The 25,567-nt window shown below is 35.0% G+C and overlaps 6 protein-coding genes across 7 annotated transcripts; 4 read left to right on the top strand and 2 right to left on the bottom strand.

Moving 5' to 3' along the window:
• The first annotated feature begins 1,241 nt into the window (after positions 1-1,241).
• Positions 1,242-2,805, top strand: LOC110701813 (zinc finger MYM-type protein 1-like). The gene is made up of 2 exons (XM_021879438.1): positions 1,242-2,655; positions 2,786-2,805. The coding sequence occupies exons 1-2, from the start codon at positions 1,242-1,244 to the stop codon at positions 2,803-2,805; spliced, it is 1,434 nt and encodes a 477-aa protein (XP_021735130.1).
• Positions 2,806-2,849: 44 nt separating this feature from the next.
• Positions 2,850-3,554, top strand: LOC110701812. The gene has a single exon (XM_021879437.1). The coding sequence runs from the start codon at positions 2,850-2,852 to the stop codon at positions 3,552-3,554; it is 705 nt and encodes a 234-aa protein (XP_021735129.1).
• A 6,754-nt stretch (positions 3,555-10,308) lies between these two features.
• LOC110702035 lies at positions 10,309-14,392 on the top strand. The gene is made up of 3 exons (XM_021879676.1): positions 10,309-10,713; positions 11,093-13,200; positions 13,292-14,392. The coding sequence occupies exons 2-3, from the start codon at positions 12,716-12,718 to the stop codon at positions 13,488-13,490; spliced, it is 684 nt and encodes a 227-aa protein (XP_021735368.1). The 5' UTR covers positions 10,309-10,713; positions 11,093-12,715; the 3' UTR covers positions 13,491-14,392.
• An 878-nt stretch (positions 14,393-15,270) lies between these two features.
• Positions 15,271-15,963, bottom strand: LOC110701811 (protein FAR-RED IMPAIRED RESPONSE 1-like). The gene has a single exon (XM_021879436.1). The coding sequence runs from the start codon at positions 15,961-15,963 to the stop codon at positions 15,271-15,273; it is 693 nt and encodes a 230-aa protein (XP_021735128.1).
• LOC110702034 lies at positions 15,689-18,784 on the bottom strand. Its single transcript, XM_021879675.1, has 3 exons — positions 18,330-18,784; positions 18,154-18,252; positions 15,689-16,014 (listed from the first exon to the last, which is right to left on the bottom strand). Exons 1-3 carry the CDS (start codon positions 18,589-18,591, stop codon positions 15,992-15,994), a joined length of 384 nt encoding a protein of 127 aa, XP_021735367.1. The 5' UTR covers positions 18,592-18,784; the 3' UTR covers positions 15,689-15,991.
• Positions 18,785-18,952: 168 nt separating this feature from the next.
• LOC110702033 (pentatricopeptide repeat-containing protein At1g61870, mitochondrial-like) lies at positions 18,953-23,088 on the top strand. Of its 2 annotated transcripts, XR_002507435.1 has the most exons (2): positions 18,953-20,277; positions 21,102-23,088. XR_002507435.1 is itself a non-coding variant. In XM_021879674.1 (1 exon), exon 1 carries the CDS (start codon positions 18,983-18,985, stop codon positions 20,180-20,182), a length of 1,200 nt encoding a protein of 399 aa, XP_021735366.1. In that variant the 5' UTR covers positions 18,953-18,982; the 3' UTR covers positions 20,183-20,665. The 2 variants fall into 2 exon arrangements, 1 of the variants encoding a protein (XP_021735366.1); XM_021879674.1 differs by lacking the exon at positions 21,102-23,088 and having other exon boundaries at positions 18,953-20,665.
• The last annotated feature ends 2,479 nt before the right edge of the window (positions 23,089-25,567 follow it).

Below are 25,567 nucleotides of genomic sequence, written 5' to 3'. Positions count from 1 at the left end.
TCATTATATCTTGAAAGTGCAACTATAAGATACTATAAACAATATGCGACAAGTTAAAATTGAGGCATATATATAGTAGATAAATACATTGAAAATTTCCCAGAAAAAACAAAATTGCGAATAATTGAATAGCATACAAGGGTATGAAAATGAAAACACATACGAGGAGCATGGGCGGAGCTAGAAGGGGACATGTGGGGACACTTGTCCCCCCATTTTCAAAAAAAAAAATTTAAAAAAAAAAAAAATTTAAAAAAAAAAATGCAATTACAGATTTACAGTGCTCTGTTGCGACATTTGCCAGCCAGCCAAACCCTAAGTTTTTCAATTTTCAATTTCTCTCTCTTCGATTCGCCCTCGCCTGTCGCCTAGCCGGCTCGCCGTGACGCCGTCCACCGTTCGCCGGCAGTTCGCAGCAGTGACGAGGTTCAACAGCCGCCCTTGAGCCTTCGTCCTTCGTGTCTTCGTGACTTCGTCAATCGCCTAGCCGGCTCGTCGTGACGCCGTCCACCGTTCGCCGGCAGTTCGCAGCAGTGACGAGGTTCAACAGCCGCCCTTGAGCCTTCGTCCTTCGTGACTTCGTGTCTTCGTGACAGCGTGACTTCGTCATATACTCATATGCATAAGCATAACACATTTGCTGTAAATCTGGATTTCAATGGAGGTATGAATCAATGAATGTATGATTAATTGAATAATTGATTACTTGTTTTGTTGTTTAAATGTTTAATTGTTTAAATTTACAGTAAATCTGAAATTCTGAATTTCATATTTTTATTACTTGTTTAAATGTTTAATTGTTTATATTTTTATTGTGAATTTGTCATTTGTGGCCTTGTGGGTATTGATTATTGAATAATTTGAATTGATAAATGATTATTGATTTATATTTGTTTGATTGTTTCCCCTGTTAGAGTTTTTGGTTGTTTTTGTGAAATGTGAATTTAAATTATTAATTATTGTAAATTATTGAAATGTGTAGTTGAATTAGAAATTTAAAATCTTAGCCTCTTAGGTTTTGTTATTATGTAATGATGTGGATTGTGGTCTTGTGGAAATTGATATATAATTTTCAATTTAACTAGGAAATATCAAAAGATTCACCAAATTCAAACAAATCAAAGGCAACTAAACAACCCGATCTTCGACAATTCTTGTTTAAAAGAACGAGACTCAATGAAAATGAGTCCAATAACTCACCTTCAGTTAGCTCCCCTCAAAGTCAAGAAAATAGTATGGAAATGGGTGGTTCAAGTAATAGTAATGTACCATTAGAGGAAGATTTGGTGTATGATGTTGAACTTCTTCCTCATGATCCGGGAAAAAGAATAAACATTATGGATTACCCCGCAAATGAACGAAATGCTGTTAGGAGGGGTTATATTCTTAAAAAACCTTGCCAACCAAAAACTCATGTCTTCCCTACAAGACAAGTGTCTGGTTTGCGTCGCTTTAGTGTTCATTGGTTCAACAAATGGGATTGGCTTGAATATAGTATTGAAAAAGATGCTGCATTTTGTTTTGTATGTTACTTGTTCAAGAATGAAGTTGGTATTAAACCGGGGGGTGATGCATTTGTTGATGGAGGGTTTAGGGCATGGAATAAACCGGAAAGATTTGAGAAGCATGTTGGTGGAATTAAAAGTGCTCATAATCTTGCTTATGAGAAATATGTGAATTTAAGAGATGAAAAAAAGAAATCAATCTTGAATGTGATTGACAATGCAAGTGATGTGATTAAAAGTGAATATTTTATCCGCTTGAAAGCATCTTTATCTTGTTTAAGATTTCTTTTGGGGCAAGGTTTGGCATTTCGTGGACATGATGAAAGTGGGGAGTCATATAATAGGGGTAATTTCCTTGAGCTTTTGAAGTGGTTAGGAGAAAAGGTTGAGGAAGTAAGGATACATACTCTTGAAAATGCACCTAAAAATTGTCAAATGACTTCCCCTCCTATTCAAAAGGACATTATTAACTGTTGTGCCAAAGAAACAACTAGGTGCATAATAGAAGAAGTTGGTGATGATTACTTTGCTATATTGGCCGATGAGTCAAGTGATGTGTCCCAAAAAGAACAACTAGCTCTTGTTTTGCGTTTTGTTGATAGAGATAGTGGAAAGGTAATGGAGCGATTTTTAGGCATTGTTCATGTTGCTAATACTACCGCTTTAACTCTTAAAGATGCAATCATGTCTTTACTTGTTGAACATTCATTGAGCCCATCTATGATAAGAGGGCAAGGGTATGATGGAGCTAGCAACATGAAGGGTGAAATAAATGGCCTTAAGACTTTGATTATGAATGATACTCCAAGTGCCTACTATATACATTGTTTTGCTCATCAACTTCAACTAACATTAGTTGCCGTTGCTAAAAAGAATGATAGTTGTGGTTGGCTTTTCGAGATACTTGGAAATTTGTTGAATGTGGTTGGAGTTTCTTGCAAGAGAAGAGAAATGATTCGTCAAGATCAAGCTCAAGAAGTTGCTCGAGCCTTGGATGTTGGGGATATTGTGAGTGGATCGGGTTTAAATCAAGAACTTGGTTTGAGTAGGCCCGGGGATACTCGTTGGAGTTCTCATTACAAGTCACTTTTAAATGCCATCCTCTTATTTCCTACAATTATTAAGGTGCTTGTACAAATTGGGAAGCATGGTGCATCGGAAGATAAGTTCAAAGCTCAAATTGTTTTAGGACAATTAGAGTCATTTGACTTTATTTTTGTTGCTCACTTGATGTTGACTATTTTTGGATACACTAATGATTTGTGTGTTGCTTTGCAAAGAAAGGAGCAAGATATTGTAAATGCCATGGAACTTGTCACTTATACAAAAACGGTGTTGCAAAAAATGAGGGAGCGAGGATGGGATACTCTCTTAAACAAGGTAACTTCATTTTGCACTAAACATGGTGTTGTTATTCCCACTATGGATTCTCTTTATGTTCCTCATGGAAGATCAAGACGTTTTGTTGAAGAAGCAACAAATGAACATCATTTTCGGGTTGGAATTTTCTTAAGACTAATTGATTTGCATCTTCAAGAACTTGATGAACGATTTAATGAGAGGAATATGGAGTTACTATTATGTATGGCTTGTTTAAGTCCTAAAGATAACTTCTCATCCTTTGATAAAGATAAGGTACTTAAACTTGCCTCTTTTTATCCCGAAGAATTTTCAAGCTTTGATTTGATGGCTCTTGAATATCAACTTGATGTATTCATGGAGAATATGCTAAATGATGAAAGATTTCAAGGTTTAAATGACCTTAATTCTCTTTCTATGATGCTTGTTAAAACCAATAAGCATAAGACTTTTCCTCTTATTCATTTGCTTATCAAGTTGATGTTGATTCTTCCCGTTGCCACGGCAAGTGTTGAAAGAGTGTTTTCTGCAATGACATGTGTCAAAAACAAGTTGCGAAATAGCATGGGTGATCAACTTATGAATGATTGTTTGGTCACTTTTATTGAGAAGGATGTCTTCTTACGAGTTTCCGACGAAAAGATTATTGATCGATTTCAAAGTATGAAGACTCGAAGAATGAACTTGTAATTTTAATGTAATGTTTATGTAATTTTTTTCATCATTTTGAATTGTATGACTAAGTATATATTTGTATTTTGAAATTTTAATATTAAGTATTAACCAATTTGTGTGTGAGTTTTTTTTTTGTTTTTATTTTTTGTTAAGCTTTTCGTAAGTTAAGCATTTTGTCCCCCCAAGTTGAAAATCCTGGCTCCGCCACTGACGAGGAGTGTCTTTGTTGTCCACGGAAACCATATTTGGATGTCAGCGGAATAGGAATAACCTAATTTGACAAATTAGGGAGAAGAAATAGAATAGAACAGCTTGTTTATTATTCATCGATAAGTAAAGTATTTATACAAAACACGCTCATAGGATAGGAAATAATATTTCTAAAAGATATACTAACCTACCTATAAACCTAAAGATATATTTTCTTACTAATATGTTTACATAAATAAAGATAAATATATTATTCTCCTAATAGATTAATACGGAAAATATATCACACATATATTTTCCGATATCACATATCCGAAAATTGTATTTTAGCACCGAGTAATGCTCACCGGTTTTTAAAAACCGATGACGAAAAAATGGGCGGCCGGGATTTTGAGGAAAGGTTATTGGCACCGGTTCAAACTGAACCGGTGCGAAAAATCGCACCACGCTAGCTCCCTGCTCTTTCTCTTAGTCTTCTTTCTCTTTCTCACTTCACTTCACTCTTTCTCACTTCACATCGCGCCTCTACGAAACCCCACAACCACTGACGCCACCACTGCGCGACCTACCTCAGAACCCCCTCCACTGCACCACTGCGCGATATGCCTCGAAATGCATCCACCATAGCCGCCTCTTCCTTTCCCTCTTCATTCTCCTCTTACCAGCGACGACAACCCCAAGTTCTCCACCATAGCCGCGCCACCACGCCACAGCCTCGAGGTAAGCCACCAGCCACCGCAAAAGGCTGAGCGAACCACCCTCCAACACCTACGCGCACCACCTCCAGCACCTTTCTCTTCGTGGTTCCCTCCTCTTCACAGTCACTTGCGCGCACCGCCTCCACCACTGCCGTCACCTGCCCTATCACCTCCAACGGCCGCTGCGTCCAACTTTTCTCCCTTTCCACCTCCAATTAAGGTATTCCTTCACCTCTTCCATCTAGGGTTAGTGTTAAATTTGTTAGGCATTTTGAACAATTATTTTCTTTTGCATTTTGAACAATTGTTGGGCATAGGAGCAAATTAAAGTTAGTGTTTGAATATAATTTAACCTCAATTTTGGATATATTAGGTTGTTTTTATGGGTAATTTTGAATGAATTAGAGATTACTAGATTAGTAACCTAGTTACTCGGCTGAATTTTTGTATGTCAAATATAACTTGGTTGAATTAAGCTTTAAAAATTTATGCTATTTCACTACTAGAAAACAGGCTAATTGCGACGGAAATTTTTCGTCGGAACCCATTTTCAACGAAAATTCCGAGTAACCGGTTGTCGGAAAAACACCCTTTTCCGACGGAAAACCCGTTTTCGAATATCCGTCGGAAACGGGTTTTCCGACCGAATTAAGTCCGTTGGAAGTGATTTTCAAGCCCGGCAAAGTCCGTCGGAAAATTCCAACAGACTTGAATTCCGTCGTAAATGCCTGACGGAATTTCCGTCTGAAAATGCTTAAGAAAAAACGCACATCGCCACCCCGTACCACCGCAAGCCGTCATCCCACACCACCTACTCCCGCCTCACACAACTAGCCAAACCCACACCAAGTCACCAGACCCACACCTTACCCCACCAACCGTATCACCAGCCCACACTAGCCCGTTGCACCACCAACACCAGAACCCTACCCACCAGCCACCTACACCAGATCCACCACCCCACTACCCACCTACAACCACCACCGCCACAGCCACCTAACCAGATCTACCACCCCACCACCCGCCTAAAATCACCACTGTCACCACCAAAAATCATCACAACCCAGAAATTAAAAAAAAAATAAAGAAAAAAAATAAAATCCTAACGCAACCCCCTAAACGCGATCTTCGTCAAACAGCTACCACCCACCAGGCCACCACCTTAAATTGTAAAAAAAAATCCAATGAAACAACAAAATAAAATCAAAATTGAAAAAAAAACGAAATACATACCTTAATTAGACCACACATAACCTCGAAATTGGGTTTAAGAGGTCAAATTCGACCATGAAAACTCGATCTAGAGTTTTCATGGTCGAATTTGACCTAAAAACCTTTAATTTCAGCATGAGAAGAGAGAGAAAGCGCGAAAAAAGATGAAAATTGTTGTTGATGTTGATGCAGGTGAGGGTGTTGTTGATGACGGTGTTGTTGTTGATGTTAGTGGCGATGGTGGGCAATTTGAGGTGGTCGAAAAAGGGGAATGTAAAGGACATATAGAGAAGAAGAACGAGAGAGAAGAAGCAGGAGAACAAGACAGAAAGAAGAGGAGAGGAGAGAATAGAAGGAGAACGAGAGAGATAGAATGGGCAGGAGAATGAGAAAGAAGAGGAAGGAGAAGGAGAGGAGACATAAGAGGAAAGACAAAGAGAAGGACAAAGGGAGAAGAGGCAGAAATAAAGTATGGGTGTTAGGGTTTCTAGAAGTTTATTTTTTTTTAAATTATTTTCTTACGGACTATAAATCCGTCGGAAAAGTAATTTCCGACGAAAATATCCTTCGGAAAGCACATATATTCCGATGGATTTTAGATGGATTTGTAGAATTCGTCGGAAATTTCCGACGGGATTAAAATCCGTCGGAAATTTCGATTTTTCCAACGGAATAATGTGTCCGTCGGAACCAGTCCGTCGTAATTTGGCTATTTTCTAGAAGTGTTTTCCAAATTTCTAATTTTGTATGTATTAATGATTAGCAATTGTTTTACAAATTAGTGAATGAATTGTTTAGCAATTGTTAGTTTCATGAATGATGTGTTATACTTTAGCAATGTATGTATACGTACTAATTAATTACTAACTTTTGTTTATTTATTTTATAGATTCATATATATTTGAAGCACAAGTGTATGTAGGCATGTAGCTTGAAGACTACAAATATAGCTCAAGTGGGAAGTTAGAAAGTGTACATTCATTGCACTTTGATATATTAGTATGAATTAAATAAACTTTACTAAGGTATATTGATTTCTCTTTGTCTAGTTAATTAAAGTTTTTTCATGTTATTACAACTTGTATATTGTTTAATGACAAGTATATGCCACTATATATATGTATATGTAGAATGCTTGCAACCTCATATGCCTAGATACCCGTTCAAGGCTTTTTCATTAGGAGAAAGTCTTGAATAATCCCCAGTTGAGACTGTTACTCTCACTTAGATGGTGAATGTATGTATTCTTTTCGATTTTAAGGAATATCTTGACTTACCATTTCCTCACCATGTTCTCTGGGTACATATGTGGGTAAGTAATTGTCTACATCGTGTACTTGGAGAACTAGGGGGAAATGTTGCCAGATTTTTCTTAAAATTGGAAAGTTGACATACATTCACTAGTGAGAGTAGACATCCAAGGATGGGTTAGGTTGGAGTGATAAGAACCCTTTGGAAATATGCATTTTTTCACTATATGAATGGTATATTCACGGTGTGTATGTACTTGAAGTTGATTTACATAAAATATGTAACAATTATACATTATTCATAATATGTTGCTATATATGTTTAGAGACAATTTACTAAATGGAGAAGGATCGTGGTTGGATGTATGATAGACATAATACATTGGAATTCTTTAATAGGGTTCAAGAGTTTTGCAAGAGGGCTTTATCTAATCAGTGCAAAATGAGTGGCGATTGCCTTTACAGTCCTTGTGTTGATTGTAATAATGTGAAGGTGGTCAACGGTGTTGAAATCATTAGAGATCATACAATTTGTCGTAGGTTTAGGATTAAATTAAATACCATGTGTGGATTTGACACAGTGAAGATGGAGAGTATAGTAGGGATCTTGATGGGAATGGTGTGCATGATAGAAGCACTGAGATTCATGTGGACGAGGAATGCAAAAATGATGAATATATTATTGATAATGATGAGAAAGGAGCTGAGGATGATCAGGTGGATGAGGTCGAAGATGAAGAGGTGGATGAAATGTTGCATGGTGTTGAAGGTGGTGTGTTTGAATTAATATCGGAAGCTTCAAAAAAACCTTTATATCCTGGGTGCAAAAAAATACTCCAAAATAAACTATCAGCCGTGCTAACACTTTTTAACATTAAGCCGAAACATGGGTGGACAGAAATTAGTTTTACTTCTTTGTTGACCGCATTAAGTGAATGTTGTCTGATGGGAATGAAATTCCTAAGTCTTACTATTATGCAAATAAGCTTATGTGTCCATTTGGTTTGTAGTATAAAAAGATACATGCATGTCCAAATGATTGTATTCTTTATCGAAATGAGTATGAACAATTGAAGGAGTGTCCACAATACAAAAAATCGCGCTACAAGCTAGCGCTTGAGTTGTAATCCTGGTACGGAGGGACCTCCTGATAGTTAGAATTTAATAGAACCTTTTAAAACAAATTACGTAAAACTTATTTGTGAATTAACAAATTACGTAAAACCTTTATATATATATATAAATATATAAAAGAGCTTAAGATAAATCCTAGTGGTTTTAGAAAACGATAAAGAGATAAGAATGATTTCAAAAGTAACATTGATATCACATCTATTTTAGGTGAGATTGTTTCATAGATTGCAATGTGGGGTGGAGGTGAGATGCCACTAATGGTGCCTAATTTGATCTGTTCAATACTAGCATCAACAAAACGACGTGACGCTATGATAAAAGAACAAAAATAGCCGTGTGCGTTTATTCCTACTGGTGTAGATTGTTTGCCTGCCTCATACCAGTTCTCAACAATTTATCAATAAAATTGTAATCCTCTAACCCACTAAATCAAAGAATAAGAAGAAAAACAAACATTAATAATACACTCAATAGTAAGGATTTGAATATAATATATAAAATAATTCGAAACTCTCAAGTCTCACCTATGATCACAAAGAAATGTCAAAGCATTTCTATCACAATGAATAGATGTATTCCGATAACCATCTATAATAGCAATAGTGGATTGATTATAGATGTTGCTACTAGAAGACCCAAATGGATCCATATCCTTTCACTTATACTAACCTGCATATATAACATAAATAACATGTTATGTATGTGTTGCATTGTTCCCATTACATTGTTTCCATCACATATTATAAATGCAATAGTATATGCATTTTTAAGAGCTGAATCTAAATATCGAGTTGAAAACTCTAAACATGACATTATAAATAAAACAAAATAAAAATTTAAAAAACAATCACAATTATGGATATATAGGAACAAATAAGAAAATACATTCTCGACAGGAATCATATTTCCTCTTTGTGCATTAAACATAGAGAAGTCAAAATCAAATTTAAAGATATTGTCGCATATCCAGTGTTCTACATATTGTAACATTGGAAAGATGGAATTCCAATATGGATTATACAACGCACAAGAATGAACCCGTGAGATTAATCAATTCAAAATCACTTTGAGATCATTCGTACACAAAACAAATAAAACTTTTAAATTGGGGTTCTTGGTTAAATAAAAACAAAGTCATTACTCCCCTGGAGGCTAGACTTGTGATTATATTACTACGTAGTATAAGAAACCCTGCACAGAATAATGTACATTATCTTTGATAGAAAAGCTACACCACAGGATTACAATTGCACTAAAAATTTGCATTTTTTATATCTAATAGTGTAAACATATCAGATCTTTGCATGTAATTGTAGAATTTGGTTTTCACTCATACCTACTTAAGAGGTACTCCCCCTTTGTCCCCAAATAGGGTGGTACATTTTGACCAAAAAGTCCAATGTTTTTCTATAATGATTCCTCAAACACATCGGCCTTGTTTGGCAAATGGTTGTTGGCGGTTGGTTGTTGGCTGGTTCACTTGGCTTGTTTGACCAGCTAGAATGTTTGGCTGTTTATAATGGCTTTTGAAATTGGCTGTTTATAAAAGTGTTTGGTAAATTAATTGTTGGTTGTTGGCTGTTTATTAGATAATTTGTGGGCTAACAAGCCAAAAGCCAACAAAAAAGCTACTCAAAGCAGCTTTTTCATTTTGGCTTAAAAGCCAGCTTTATCGCTGACTAAAAAGCCAATAACCAAACACATTTTTTGGCTGTTTGACCACCTAAAAAAGCCAAAAGCCAAAAGCTAACCAAAAAACCATTAAAAAGCCAATTACCAAACATGGCCATCGTTAGACTTAGAACCATAAAACTAATCTTTGCATTGAACTGAATTTATACTTTGTAACAATTTCTCAAAAACAATAGTTTAGAAAAACTTAATATAAACAGGAATTTTTACGACTAATGATAATTATCAGGGGATAAGAAGAGTCCATCACACACAACAAAGTTTAAACATAAATTACAATAGCAAACAGTAGGTGAACATTTGATTACAAATTATTCACAACAAATGAGATAGCTGAAGTAGTCACTCTCAGATTTAATTAGCCCGATAAAACTCAATCTAAATAGGACTCAAGAAGCCAAGACTTGACACGACCCAACCCGACCCGAAAATGCTAAAGCTTGACAAGACCTTGAATACATCTATTGACAACTTGTCAATTTGATTCCAAATTATTCACAATAAATGAGATAGCTGAAGTAGTCACTCTCAGATTTAATTAGTCCGATAAAACTCAATTTAAATAGACAAACTTTTAATAAAAGCGGGTTTTCACTAACTTACTGAAAATCACAGCAAACAAGTGCAAATTGGGCTGCTCAATTTGGGCTCACACGTGTAAATTTAAAGAACCAAAAAATTTCTTATTTTCTCTTTCTTCTTCTCTTTCCTGTTTCTCTTTCTCTGGGTTTTTTTTCTCTCTCCTCTTGTTCTCTTCTTCTCTTGCTTTTGGCGTTGCTACTTGAATTTCTTTCTTTTCGATCTTTAATTTCTTCACTTTGAAGTTGATTGTTGCTATTTTCAGGTTTGTTTTCTCAATTTTATTTCATTTTATTCAATTTTGAAGTGTTTCGATTTTTAGGGTTTCGTTGTTTTGGATTTTTGTAGTTTTTGCAATGGTGAAGAAGAAGGTTTCTGGTGATGATAATGTTGCTCTAGGTTAGTGTTTGTTCTCATTTTCGCAATTTTTTTTTGTACAATTTGTGCTATGTTTGTTTAGTTGTGCGTTTTAATCAGTTGCTTTTGCTTAGATTAGGTTTATTTTGAGAATTGCCTGTTAGGTGTTTGTAAAAATGTCCAAATGAAAAATTGCATGTTCATAGTAGTACAATCAAATTGATGAAAGCATTTTGTGTATGAATTTTAGGTATTTTTCTACTATTTTCGTTTACAGTTTAATATATATAAATTAAATGCTGCATTTGATTTTAGTGTGGCAAACATGGTGGATATGTTTATCTTTTTGTGTTGCTTGGTACAATCTTGTCAAATTTTGTCAAAATTTCTATTGTGATTTTTTTTTTAAATTAATTGGTAGGATCTATCAAAGGTTTTCGTTATAGTAGAGCTCAAAAAGCGGTAAATAAAATGGATGCAGGAAGAAAAAAGATGTTGAAAGGTGAAGGAAGTACATCCAAGGTAAATAAAAGGAAGAGGCAAGAAAAAGAGGATGACGAGTAAGATTTTATGTTTTAGAATATTGTATATTTGCTATACTTTTGTGAATGGAATTGTGACTTTTGTAAGAGTATAGGTAACTTTGATTAATAGGACTGTTTTTATGTGATTTTTGTGTCTATATATTAAGTGTTACTTTTGTGAGTATATCTTTCACTTTTGTATTTATCAATGTCACTTTTGTGAGTGCAAGTATCATTTTGTGAAAATTTTGATAGTAATCACTTTTTTGAATATTATATCCATGCAATGAGTGTCATGACTCTCATGAGTATCATTTTTTGTGATTATGATTGTCACTTTTGTGAGAATAAGTATAAAAATTTGTATAAATGTTCATAATTCATGTTTAATTTTATATGATAACTAAAATTTCAGTATATAAGTATGTTATTATCATTTTTGAATGGTAAGCATCTTTTTTTTGTTTTTTCAGGCCTGATAGGAAAATTACATGTCGTTGTAGACCTTCTTCATTAGTTAAGGTTATAAGTGGGCTTTCTCCGACTCAAAAAAAAGATGTAGAAGAGGTTGGATTTGGTGGTTTGTTGTCTTTACGTGTGGAGAGTATGGTTGGAGGTATACTTCCTTGGCTTGTTGAGAGTTTTAATGGATATACTTGTATGTTTTGTGTAGCTGATGGTAAGGAGTTTGTTGTGACTAAGCATGATGTGTGTGATGTTTTTGGTTTGCCTAAGGTAGAAGGTCGTGAGGTTCCTGAAATGAAGGGTAGTTACAAAGGTCAATCTCAAGATGATAGTGCATTGAAAAATAAAATGGAGAGCTTCTTTTGATGTTGGTGTTAAGGAGTTGATACCTTTGGCTAGATTAGAAACTAGGATCAAGGAGTTGGTGGATGGAGGTGATGAATTTAAGAGGTTATTTGTTATGCATGCTCTTAGTAGTATGCTTGTTCCTACCGCTAATAGGACTGTTAATTTTAGGTTAGTTAATGCTGTGGATGATGTTGATCAGATTAAAAATCTTGATTGGTGTTCATTTGTTTTGAGAAAGTTGATGAATTCTGTTGTTAGTTACAAAAATTCTGAGGCTAAAGATAGTATTAGTGGATGTTTGTTTTTGCTTAAGATTATGTATTTTCATCGTTTGAATTTCCAAGGTGTAGTAGAGAACTCCACTATTCCTCTTATTCAACACTGAACAGATAAAAAAGTGAGGAACAGGGTGTCCTTGGAGTTGAAGGCTGGTGGATTTGGTCAGGGGGTTTTGAATGAATTGACTTATCCAGTTTCTGCTAAGTGTGTTGATTTGAATGTTAACAACTTAAGTAAGGGTGAAGGTTGTGCGGTTCCTATTGATAGAAGATGTGTGACTTTCGATTTGCCTTAAGGAGTATTAACTGATTCTGAGATCAAAAGTGCTGCAACTGATGTATGTTTTTTTTTTCTTTAATAAAACATTTGTTCTTGGTCTCATATAATTGTTTGTTAATGTGTAGGATTTGCATGAAGCGTTTCTTTATATGAAAAGGAACATGGAGTTGTTTTCATCTGTGAATTCCAATTGTTTTAGTTCTTTGCAACGGTTGGTGCATAGTCATTTTGTTGAACATTCTGTTTCTTTGGATGCTGATTCTATTGAGTTGTCTCAAACACAACAGCTTTTATCTAACCTGCATTATCATAAGCTTATTGATGGCTTAATTGATGAGTTTATAAAAATGAAGTCAGTGGATGAGTTACTTAAAGTTGATGCAAGTACTTCATCAAAGTCTACCCTACAAGGTGGTGGAGATGGTGGTGGCGGAGATGGTGGTGGCGGAGATGGTTCAGTCAGAAGAACGAATAAAAGTTTGTGTTCTTTGGACTGTGGTGAAATTGGTGGTCAGAGTGTAGTGTTTGTTACGCCATTTATGAAAAGTAATTCTCGTGCTTTTAGTGAAAAATTACCTCGATTATATTTAGAAGCTCTTGATTATTGTCTGGTGGAACACTTATTTAATAATAAGTAAGTTCTTTTTTAATTGTCATATTATTTGAAACCTTTTTTTTTCTTTTTCTTTTTGTTTTGATATTAATAATATTGTTTGACCTTGCAGTGAGAATCTTGTTACTTATGGATTGCATTTTCTCATTCCAAGAGAGGATATGGTGTCTTTGGTGCATCCTAATTTGGTTCGTTGGTCAGTAGTTGATTGCTACTGCATTTATCTAAATGAATCATGTTTTTATGATACTTGTGGTCCTAAAAGATTCTTTTTTGGTGCGAGGCAAAGTGTAAGCAACTTTCTGTTTTGAGTTATTTGTTTTCTTACTCTTTTCAATTATTTATTTTTTCCTTTTAGTTTGCTTTTTTGCAAGTATCAGAGGGGAACGAAGATAGTTCTGCTAGTTCTGCTGTCTCGGATTTGCATGAAATTTGGGATGAATGGGTTACATATGAAAATTCTTGTTGTGATGTTATTGGTGCAGACTTGGTATATATCTTAATTTTTAATATATATTAACTGTGATGGATGTGCTTTATGCTAACTTTTGTTCTATTTTTTTTCAGGTTTATTTTCCTATTCTTGTTGATGAACATTATGTGATGTTTGTGATTGATCATGGCAATGAATTGGTTCATTATGTTGATAATATCATTTGGAGTCATGACATGATTACATATTTTCAAAATTTGACTTTTTATCTGGTATGTTATTGTCTATTTTAAAGTATGTTTCTATATTAATCTTATTTTTTTGTTGTTTTTAATATTCTGTTTTTTTTCAGTGTTCTGAATTTGGTGATTTTCTTGCACGAAGAAATCATCCAAAGAGTGAAAAAGTCCCTTTTTACAAGTTTAAAATTGCTGATTTAGTGTGGCGGAAGAGTAAGGTTGATAATAATGATTGTGGTGTGTATATGATGTGTCATATAGAGCATTTTGTTGGTGATACATCGTTTTCTGTAGATGAACTTAGAACAGTGAGTGATCTTGAAACTGATCCGAATTAATTCATTTGTTATGTTTATTCTAATGTTTTATACATATTAATGCGCCTTTTATTTTCTTGTTGTGAGGCTGCTGGGAGGAAATTTTTACGTTCTAAGATTTGTGAAAAACTCGTGTTGTCTGACATGAACGAATCAAGATCTGATGTCTTAGCAGAAGTTGAAAAATTTAATGAGAAGAAGAGCGATCTTGCATATGTTGCTGAAATTGAAGGAAAAAGGAAGGATGCAGCAGCGGAGAAGAAAAAAAAGAAATCTGAAACTGCTCCTCCTACTGTTGACACTGCTCCGAAATCAAAACGAACTACAAAGGCTACACGGAAGTACACTCCTTCTAAATCTTAGCTAATTTTGGAAGTTGTTATTAGTTAAGTACTTTTGGAAGTTGTAATTAGTTAAGTACTTTTGGAAGTTGAAACTAGTGATAAATATCGACACTTAAACTAGTGTTAATATTTTCAAAATGTTTGTACAAATTTTATTTTATATATATATATATATATATATATATATATATATATATATATATGATTAAATATTGGTAATCTGTTGTTCTTATTTTTATTTATTTTTATTTCTGATTATAATTTTATAAGTGTATCATATATCATCATACAGAGATATAGTTGATTTAAATGAAAACTTGAAGTTTAACATATATATTACCATGTTATTAATTTTAAAAACGGACACTTTTGTGATAATTATTGTCACTTTTGTGAATATAAATATCACTTTTGTGAGTAAAAAGTAACACTTTTGTGAGAAGATGCATCACTTTTGTGAGCATTATTGTTACTTTTGCGAGTATTAGTGTTACTTTTCTGTAAATGCATCACTTTTGTAAGTGTAAGTGTCACTTTTGTTAGTAAATTCATCACTTTTGCCAGTATATGCATCACTTTTGCCAGTATATGCATTACTTTTTTAAGTATTAGTGTAATATTATATAAATGTTCATAATTCATGAGCAATTCCATATCACAATTCAAAATTCTGTATGAAAGTCAATAGTAGCATTAAACAAAAATAAAATCACTACAAAAAAGTATTCAATTGTGTTTCATCCAAACTCACTACAAGTTCAAAAAAGTCGCACAGTAGGTGTCTTCAATCCAAACTCTGAATTAGGATCTGGTAATGCTTTTTGCTTTGATTTCTTCCCTTTTTCAAGTGCTCCTTTTGCTCTCTTGCTTCTTCCCTTTGTTACAGCTCTCTTAGGGTCTAATATAGTGGGTATGGTTGTACTTGTTGATGAAGAAGCAGTATTATTGGTACTCTGAGCACTCTCTGCCACATTAGAATTGTCATCACTTGCAGCAACCTCCTCTGTAAAAGCTTCGGCCGCAAGTAAGTCTTCCACCATTTTCATACAGTTTTTGAAGTTTTCCTCCATGAATGCTCTTTCCTTTTCATTTTCTTGACTCTTTAAGATTAAGTTATAATATTTTTTCATCATTGTATGTCTCCATGGTGTATATGGGAGTTTTGGATCCTTATTTTCCATTCTATTCCATACTTCAGTTTTTGCAAGCTTTGTCCATCTTTTGCTAATGTACTTCTCTGGAATTCTTGTAATAGAATGTAGATGTAAAATTCTTAGGCAGTGATAGCATAGCCAACCAGAAGCTTCGAAATTCTTGCAAGTGCACCATATAGTTTGGCTCTCATGTATGTAACTTACCTGTTGGGAAGACCATGGCTTTTCTTCTAGCGATACTTCATAAAGAATAATGTTTTCTTCAGTTCTCCCTAGAATTTGTACTGTGGTCGCCATTGAGTAGCCAAATTCCTCTTCAAAGTCTCTAAATAGAGACAATGTGTAAACCTGTACATTAGAGAAATAACTTACTACCAGTCATGTTCCTTTGCATGTATCATTTTTATATTTGCTTATATTGTTTGTTTTCAGTTCTTAGATATATGTAATAAAGGAATATAGAATTACCTGAGCAGCATGCTTTAGCATTCCGGATAGTGGCAATGAAGTAAAGGCTATTGATTTGCTACAGGTAAACTCATTATACTTCTCATCACTTCTCCATCTTTTTATGGTTCTTACAAGGATTCTATAGAATTCTGTCAGTGTTGTTGATTTATTAGCTCTGAATCCTACTGCATGGTTCGTACTTTCACTTCTTTATGATGAAAGAATTCCTGCCGAGAAGAAATCTTTACTAAATGCTGGACACCACTTTTCCTTTAGATTGTACACCCTTTGGTACCATGCATGATTAACCAAATCAAATTTTTGTATCATTTCTTTCCATCTTTCTTCAAATTCTGTTTCTGTCACACATCCCTTCAAGCATTTGTTGAATATTTTTTTGAACTCATTATCCCTTTTAAGGGCTCCAAATCGTGTTATTGCATTTTGTTCTAAGTGCCATATGCATAGCCTATGCCTTGTGTCTGGCAATACCTGCATTCAGAATGTGATATGTCACTAAACTTGAACACTTATTCTCACAACAGTGATATTTTTACTCACAAAAGTAACATTTATACTCACAAAAGTGATACTTATATTCATAAAAGTTATGAACACAAAAATGACTTAAAATGAGAGTGGAATCAGTGAATATGATATTGTAATAGAAAAAGAAGTACCTGCTCAATTGCAGTAGCCATAGCTTGGTCTTGGTCAGTGAATATGGAGGTTGGAATTCTATTCTCCATAGATTTTTTAAAGGTTTCAAGCAACCACACAAACGACTCTGTTTTTTCATTGCCTATGAAAGCACATGCAAACATACAATTTTTCCAATGGTTATCTATTCCAACAAAAGGAGCACATATAAGGTTATACCGATTTGTTCTGTATGTTGTATCAATGTTGTATCAAATACAAGAACATCTCCGTATATTTTGTAATCCTCTAACATCATTGCATCTCTCCAAAAAATGTTGGAAATTCTACCTTCTTTGTCGAATTTCACTCTAAAATAGAAGTTAGGATCTTCTTTTTGTTCTTCGATCAGAGTATTCACTAATGTCTGAGCATCTCCAGCCTCTATTTGTTCCATTCTTAGTCTTGAGCAGAAATTGAGGTGATCTACAACACTATGCCCCAAGTTTTCTTCTCCATTAGCTTCTGTACACATGTAATTATATGTGCCCATTGTTGAAAGTCCAGCAGATTTCATTGTTTTAATTGCTTCTGCCTTTTCTATTGTTACCTCTCTCTCAGATCGATGCAAATAATGCCACTGCTTTCTAGTTAGTTCATGATTATGCTGTAACACATGTGACACCACCTTAAATTTTCCATCATCATTCATTTTTTCTCTTAGGCTTGCCTTGCAGTTAGTTCTTGTAATGGAGACTTGTCGTGGTTTTCTTTGTTTTAAATCCTTGTTATCTTCATCAACCATTAGAACCATATTTGTCTTCTTTGCAGTAGTATGTCTTTTTCCTTCCGCAGAACACACATAGTACTTCTCTGTGACTATACGTGTGTGTAAGCGATACCTTGTTGTATGCTTTCTTATTGAAAATCCCACTGTAGAAGCATGTAGACTGTACAAGTCATAAATTTCTTAATAAGTGTCTCTTTCCACTCCAACTAATGATCCTTCCATATCTAAACCAGTGGTATCTATTGGTTTTGGATTTGTATCTGTGCATTAGTAGAATAAGAGATATTTAGCATTTTCTTGTAACAATTGTAACCAAAATCACAATTACAGCATGAACAAAATCACAAGCAAGTACCTAGAGGCATGAGAACATGGGAGCATAGGGTTATTCACTTAAGCATATGCATAAAGAATAAGTTATTTAGTACAGAGGTATATAATACAAGTAACTTCTGTATTAATAAAGGTAACATTTGTAATGATATTAGTAATTTTTGTACCAAGAGACATGCATAAATGCTTTTATAAATAAACATATAGTCAATGTAACTTTTGCCATAATATATGTAACTTTTGCCTTAATATATGTCACATTTATAGAATTTTACCTTCGTCTTCATCTACTGGTTGTCCTTCTTCATCTAGTGTGTTCGGAATAACTTGATCTTCATCTTCTAATGTATTTGAAACACCTTGATTTTCAATATCTGCATTAATTATTGAAAATTAAATCAAAATTTTAAGCAAAAACAAACAATAGGTTAGTATTTTTTTCGATTATTACCTTGTATTTGAATTTCTGGAACTTTTGAGTTTTGAATGTTATCATCATTAAATTCATCGAAATCATCAACGAAATTCTCTACTTCACCTTCTCTGAATGTTTGATTGAGGTCGAAACTCCATGTTTTCTCTGGATGTTGCGTTAATGGTGGTCGATTTTCTCTTTGTAATTGCAGAAATTCGCGCATTAGGTTTTCGTAATTGGAAGCTTTGGAGGTTTCCGGCATTGTTGATCGAAAATTGTAGATTTCTCTCTCCTCCATGGTTGCTTGGTGAAGGAGCTTTGAATCTGGAAAATTGGAGTTTTCTCTCTCCTATATTGTAGCTTGCTGAAGAAGATGTTAGTTATTTTGGAAAAAGGAAAAAAAAAAAATTAATGTTCACACGTGCGAAAAATCGGTTGTTCAGTATTTTACTGCACACCGATTGTATGTAAAACTTTTTCATTTAAATAGGACTCAAGAAGCCAAGACTTGACACGACCCAACCCGACCCGAAAATGCTAAAGCTTGACAAGACGTTGAATACATCTATTGACAACTTGTCAATTTTAGTGTAGTGTGAACTGTGACTAGTGTCCAACTAAACCTTTTTCTGGTTTTAACGATTATCACTCTCTCTTCAAACAGCCAAAACCTTCATTTCTCCTCAAAAATGGCGGCCTCTTCACTGCGCAAAGCTCTCACAGCAAAACCAAGCTCACCCCTTTTTCAACTCTCCTCCTTCTCCACCACCACTCTCTCTCCTCCCTTCTCCTCGTTTCGCGCAGCTCAATCCTCCATTGTTACAGAATCAAACCCCACCAAAATCGCCGACATTCTCCTCTCTCAATCTTCCTTCTCCGCCTTCACTCGTTACCGCCCCATCTACCCTTATGCCGTCCGCAAGCTTTCCCGCGCCAATCGCTGCGACCTCGTTGAAACCATCGTCAAAGATCACCTTTCCAAGAGGAAGAAGGTTACTGAAGGTTTCGTGCTTCGATTCATCATGCTTTACTCTGAAGCTGGTATGACTGACTCTGCTCTTCGTTTGTTTTATGATTATGGTCCTCAATTTCATGCTAGTGAAAAACCCTTTTGTGCAATTCTTACTGCGTTGTTGAATAATTCGAAATTTGATGAGTTTCATGAGGTTTTTGATTGTGCTGCTGAGAAAATGTCGGTTTCGCCTAGTGTTAAGGCGTATAATTTGAAATTGAGGGCGTATTGTGAGGAGGGGAAGGTGGGTTTGGCGGAGGAATTGTTGGTGGGGAAGATGGAGGAGGAGTTTAGGGTTTCGCCCGATATTCATTCGTATAATGTGATGTTGGGGGCTTATTTGAAGGGGAAGGATTGGGGGAAGTTTGATGAGATGTTAAAGGAGGTTTTAAGGAGGGGTTTAGAGAGTAATGTGACTACTTATAAGCATATGATTGTGAGGTTGTGTAAGGATAAGCAGTGCGCTCGAGCTATGGAGTTGTTGAAAGAGATGGAGGTTAAAGGGGTAAAGCCGAATGCTGCTTGTTATAATTGGGTTATTTATGGGTTCTGTAGGTTAGGAGCTTTGGATTCGGCTAAAATTGGTTTGGAGAGGATGATAGGTGATGGGCATGTTGCACCGTCTTCATTGACATATTATACTTTGTTTAGGCATTTGGTGCAAGGAGGAGAGTTTCTTTCAGCATTGGATACGTGTAAGGTGATTCTGAAGTGCAAATGGGTGCCTCCATTTGAGGCAATGGAAGGTCTAGTTAAGGGTTTGCTTGAAATGTCGAAGAAAAAGGAGGCGTGTAAGGTGGTTAAGAAGATGAAGAAAAGGCTACGGGGACCTGCTTTGGTCTCATGGGGGAAGATTGAAGCTGCTATTCCCTGGTAGGCTTGTATTATGTTGAAAGTCCAAAGTGTATTCGATGATATCCACTTTGAGAAGGATGGTGCATTGGAACAATGGTACGCACATGACTTCATCAGGTGCTGCCTCTACCTGTCTAGGTTGAGCATTTTGTCAAATTATCTTTAGCTTCTTCTATTCTAGATTATCTATTGTTGTTGAGCCTGTGCTCATTAACTTATAGCTTGATACTCTTTTACGTCCTTATTTGAGATGTGGACATGGTTAGTTATTTTAGTAAAATTGATTGCTTATGTCCATAGAAGTAATATTAAAGTAAGACTTTTCTTTCTTTATCAATTGAAACAACCGAGATCACCAATGTGGGGAGCAAGTGAGTTGTATCAATGAATTTTAGATTGCTATTAGTTCAAGTCATTTTTGTAGGCCAATATGTAGAATTTTTCAAGCATAAGTTGATGCCTATACTTCTTATAATTCTATAATGGTAATTTGGTATTTGATTAAGTTTGTGCATATTAAATCTTCTTATAAAGCTAATGAATCAATAAGTAATTACTAACGACTCTGTACTAGGTTAAGCCAGTGGTTTTGCTTTGTTGTGTCATTGACAAGCTGAGAAGAGCTAATTTGTCAGTCGCAAAGTATTAAAATTTTGCTAGTGATTAGCTAACTTAGTTGTATACGTGATAGGCTGAGAACTCCAAATTCACTACTTCAAATACTAGAAATGTTATTGCGGGTAGTTAGTTAGCCCTGTTTTCATATTCTGGAAGTGTATAATCCTATGTATGTTGTCTGGCACTGATACATTTTTTTAGCCTTGTCAAGGACTTGGAACTTTATCATAAGTTAGTAGATATCATGTGTCCTTAAAATGTTAATTAGTCATCAAGTTTAATCAAGAAGTAGGGGCTAAGAATCTCTTTTCCTGGATCAATAGAACTGCTGGTGGTGTCGACCCAAGCTGATTCCCAGAGTGATTAAGGATGAAAACGCTCAAACATCTGTCAAATCAATCGTGGTCAGCAATCTCAGCACAGCATTTAGGGACAGGCTAGAAAAATAAGTGATTGCAATTTCCTACTGTTACTGGAGTATGGTACTAGATGTGGTGAACCAAACTGCAATCAAGTCAGCCGGCAAAAACAGATAGATCAGAACAACCCATAAGATAAGGGTGAGAAATAAGGAAACACTGAAAGTTGGGTTCAGACTTCAGAGAAGTCTGAACTCTGAAGTCCAAGGTTAGCACTTAACAGAGAGTTTAGTGATGACAAATAGCTAGCAATATGTTTTACTAATATGTTTAAATTGATTTGAAGATATAGGAACTAAACCAAGTTGCTTGTTGCAAACTAATTTTGCCATCTTAGAGGTAAAACATGGTGCAAAATTTGAATTATAGTGTTGCATCAGTTACATATCAGATCCAATGGTTTTGAGTCTTATTTTTATTTATTTATTTGAGACTAATTCGTAGTATGTAATAGTATGACTGAAGAACTTCAGTTAGTGTTTTTTCTTTTTTTTTTTTTTCCTTACTAATTTTAATTCAGTTAGGGAACATTAATTTCCAGATCTATCCGGATTAGAATCTTTAATATATGGTGATGAAACTGGCTTATTCTAAATGATTTGTTTAATCATGAGTAAAGCAAATCATAATTGCTGGTGGAATAAAAGTTTTTACGAATGCATTGGTCGTGTATCTGAGACATCTGAAAGGAAAAGCACGAGGCAACGCTAAGAGCATATTCTTCTGTGAATCCCAACTTGTGCAGTCAAGGCTCTTTGAACTCTTAGCATACTCTACGCTTGCTCATAGAGCATAATGGAAGTCATTTTGTCTCCATAAATCATATGCCAGCAGCACTGTAATGAAATAGTAATATTCAGAATTGCTGCTTGAGATGCAATTATATGCACTTCATGCTACCCTTAGTTATTTTTGGTTTTGTATCATCACTTGTTGATGCCTGGTTGAATAATTGAGCATGTAATTAAAATCTAGCTCCAATTTGTTAGAATTATCTTTGGCTATCCTGTGATGATGTTGACAATCTTTCTACACCATTTTTGTTTGAATCTGAAATTTTTTAGTGTTATTCTTGTTCTCAAAATAAGGAATATAAGTATTGAGAATGGTACATGGCTAAATTCCCTGCCCTACCAATGTCTTGAAAGAATGATAATAGAGAAGATAAAGACTTGGAGAGCTTGGGAGAAGTTGGGGTGGTGTCCAAGAGCTGTTTCCCTTCGCTGCGGTACTTGTCCCTTTATTAATTTTTCATTTTGAGGACTATGTTTTTCTAGAGGATTGGAGCATGTCACTGCCTTAGAGGAGCTAAGCTTAAGCAGCTGTTAAGATCTTAGGCCATCAGAAGAGAGAGATAATGGCATAGGGATTTTTCCATGGACTTTATTACTCCCTCCACACCTTGAATATGCAGTATGTTCTACAGCTGGTGAGTTTACCCAACTGGATGCTGTTCTTGTCCTCCCTTCAAACCCTTTCTATTACTGATTGCAACTGACTGGAATCAATGCTGAATTGGATGCCCAAACTCGTTTTGCTCAGGGAACTGTGTTTCCAACTACTTGGTAAGCTTGGAGAGAAGATGCCAAAAAGATCCCCTTGTAGAGGACTGGCCTTGTATTCAACACATGCTGAAGATTGATTTTTAGTTTTTTACAGTAATTCAGCCTCATAATACTTTTGGGTTCTTCTAGTAGTAGTGAGCAAAAGTTGCAGACTGGTGTTTGTCAAATTATTGTACTGAACTTCAATATTTGATTTCTGACTACAAAATTTTGTACTGTCAAACCTCTTAAAACGTTGGGACCATTGTATGCATGTCTTTCCATAAATCTGTATCAAGTTTCTGTTATTGATTGGCTGTATTTATAAACTGGCTGGAGTAGTCCATACAATTTTATCATTCCTTGAGTCTCTTCCATCTTTCCCTTAGTTTTCTGCGCCTGAATTTTTTGCTGATGAGTGTTGATATTTTAGTTAAGTTTTCTGCTGTAATTTTGAGGAAGTAATTCCAAATTTTCAATAACCTCGAAGAATGCTTATCTGTTGGAGCACCAGTTCTATGCATTAAGTAATCATTATAGCAAGCATGAAATTATAGCATGTCATGCACAGCTGGGGAGCTTGAATCAAATGCAGCAGCTGCAAGAGAATTACTACTTTATTGCTGCTTTGCTGATCGCTTTATTACTTGAACTGAACCCAAAACTAGCACTTTCCAGCTTCTCCAAGAATGATCTCCTTCGATCTGCCACCAATTGGGGATCTCATGGAGGGAATAAACCTCTAAATACAGGAATCCTATTATTGCTCTTCCCATCTATTATCTGCCTCTAAAGTAGCGCATCACCATGGTGTCCAGGTTACATCTGTATATGTTTTTACATTCTCACAATCTCCTTCCTATGAAGTCTTGGTTAACCAATTTAATAGTTTTGATCATGTTCATTCAATTATATGAACCACCTTTATTTGATCATGTTCATTCTATTATATGAACCAGCTTTATTTGATCTTTGATCAAGCTTGTTCATGAGCATAGTGGTTCATGTACAACTATTACTTTGTGCTTGAAGTTAGAAACATTAAATTATGTGATTTTGTATTTTCCTTCTACATACTTGATATATTTCATTGCACTGTGGAGGTTGAGGGTTGAGGCAGTCGATTTTTTTGGAAGTTCTGTTCAATACTTTAACCTTTATAAGAGCAAGGTGAATCTTCTTATTCTTTATTTTCATTGGCTTCTTTCTATACATTGCTATTTAGCACATTCAGCTGTATATAAGCAGTCAAGTAGTTAGATACTTCTGATTTCGGTTGTTGGACTCTTCTATTAATGGGTAAACTCTTCTCAATAGTGATAGATTGTTATTTTCTTATGATATACTTCCTCCGTTTTTCTTTAGATGCAACACACCCTTTAGCACGGTAATTAAGAAAGGTGGGGTTTACATGATATAATAAACTTTAAAATAGGATGAGTGGTTGTTAGGAGTGTAAGTTGGTGGGCCATGTGCTTTAAATAAGGGAAATAATATAGTTTTTCCCTAAAGTAACTTTTCTTTTATAGTGTGTTGCAAGTATTGTGACATTTCCTTTTTAGGGAAGTGTTGCAAGTAAAAGAAATGGAGGAAGTATCATTTTAATTTTTAATATTTTTTTTTATATATTAAATTGCCTTTCTGGAAATGGAATTTACCATCTTGGAGAAATTACTGATCAAAGGGCACTCGCTGCACTCTACATGCAATTGCTTAGAGGAAGATACCACATAACACGAATACGAGTGTCTTGAAAGTGATGGGATTGATCAATCTTTGCTAGACAACTTTGAGGTAAGGTTACCTATCTTTCTGTTGTCTTTTCCTGTCAATAATGGGATTCCTATGTAATTTTTATATATGACAAGGCAACTTGAATGAACTGATGTTTGTCTTCTTAATGACATGTTGCAATGTACTTTTGGTAAATTTTATCTGATTGATCGTCATTCTCCAATAATGCTATCTTAATGGAGCCATTTTCTTATACTTTCGTAAGAAATTAAAGCACCTTTATTCATAAAAGAACTGTAAATTCCGTGCTTATCATTGTTTTGTCCCACTTTGTAAAGGCCATTGCGTAGGAAAGCATGTCTGAGACGACTGATCATATAAAAGCCACACCATACTCGGAAAATGACAGTTTTGTTCTATGTTACTCGGACTCTTTCATTTACCTCATGTGTCCGTGACACGACTCGTGTCGGACACCGACACCGACACTTGGACACTTCATTTTTAACTAAAAACACAACTTTTTTCAAGAAAATGGGCGAGTCCGATGCTTGGACACCCGTGTCTAATTTGACACTTCATCCGAGTCCAAGTAACATAGGTTTTGTTCTGTTAAACTTGTGAATTTTCCTCTGTGCGTAGCTTATTGATCTAAGCTCTTTACACATGCATGCGCGTACACTCGGGTGAAGGATAAAAAAAAAATGACAGTGTCCTGTGCTAGCTAGTGAGTACCTTGATGACAGTGTTTCCTCCCATTCTAAGTATTTGATGTTTTTCTTAATTTTGCCATTATTATTATTATTAAGAGTAGAGAATTTGAAATTAAAGTTTTACTTCAACTTAAATAGCAAATACGCCCAACATTTGAAAATGGAGGGAGTATTGTTTATACATTCGTTATGTTTTCTTTAAATCTCTTGTTTTGCTTATAAAATGCACTCTTTCTTATCTTTTTTTGTGAACTGTGTGCAGTTATGATATACTGTAAAATATGTCCAATTGATCATGGAATTGCCATTTTAAAACATCGTTTGTTCATTGTTGAGTTATTGCCTAATGTCCCGGTTGACTTTTTCAATTGTAAGACTG

This window comes from Chenopodium quinoa, unplaced genomic scaffold (assembly GCF_001683475.1).
Source record: "Chenopodium quinoa cultivar QQ74 unplaced genomic scaffold, ASM168347v1, whole genome shotgun sequence".
Classification (NCBI taxonomy): Eukaryota; Viridiplantae; Streptophyta; class Magnoliopsida; order Caryophyllales; family Amaranthaceae; genus Chenopodium; species Chenopodium quinoa.
The sequence above is the reverse complement of the archived record's forward strand: the minus strand, read 5'-3'. Positions and strand labels throughout refer to the sequence as shown.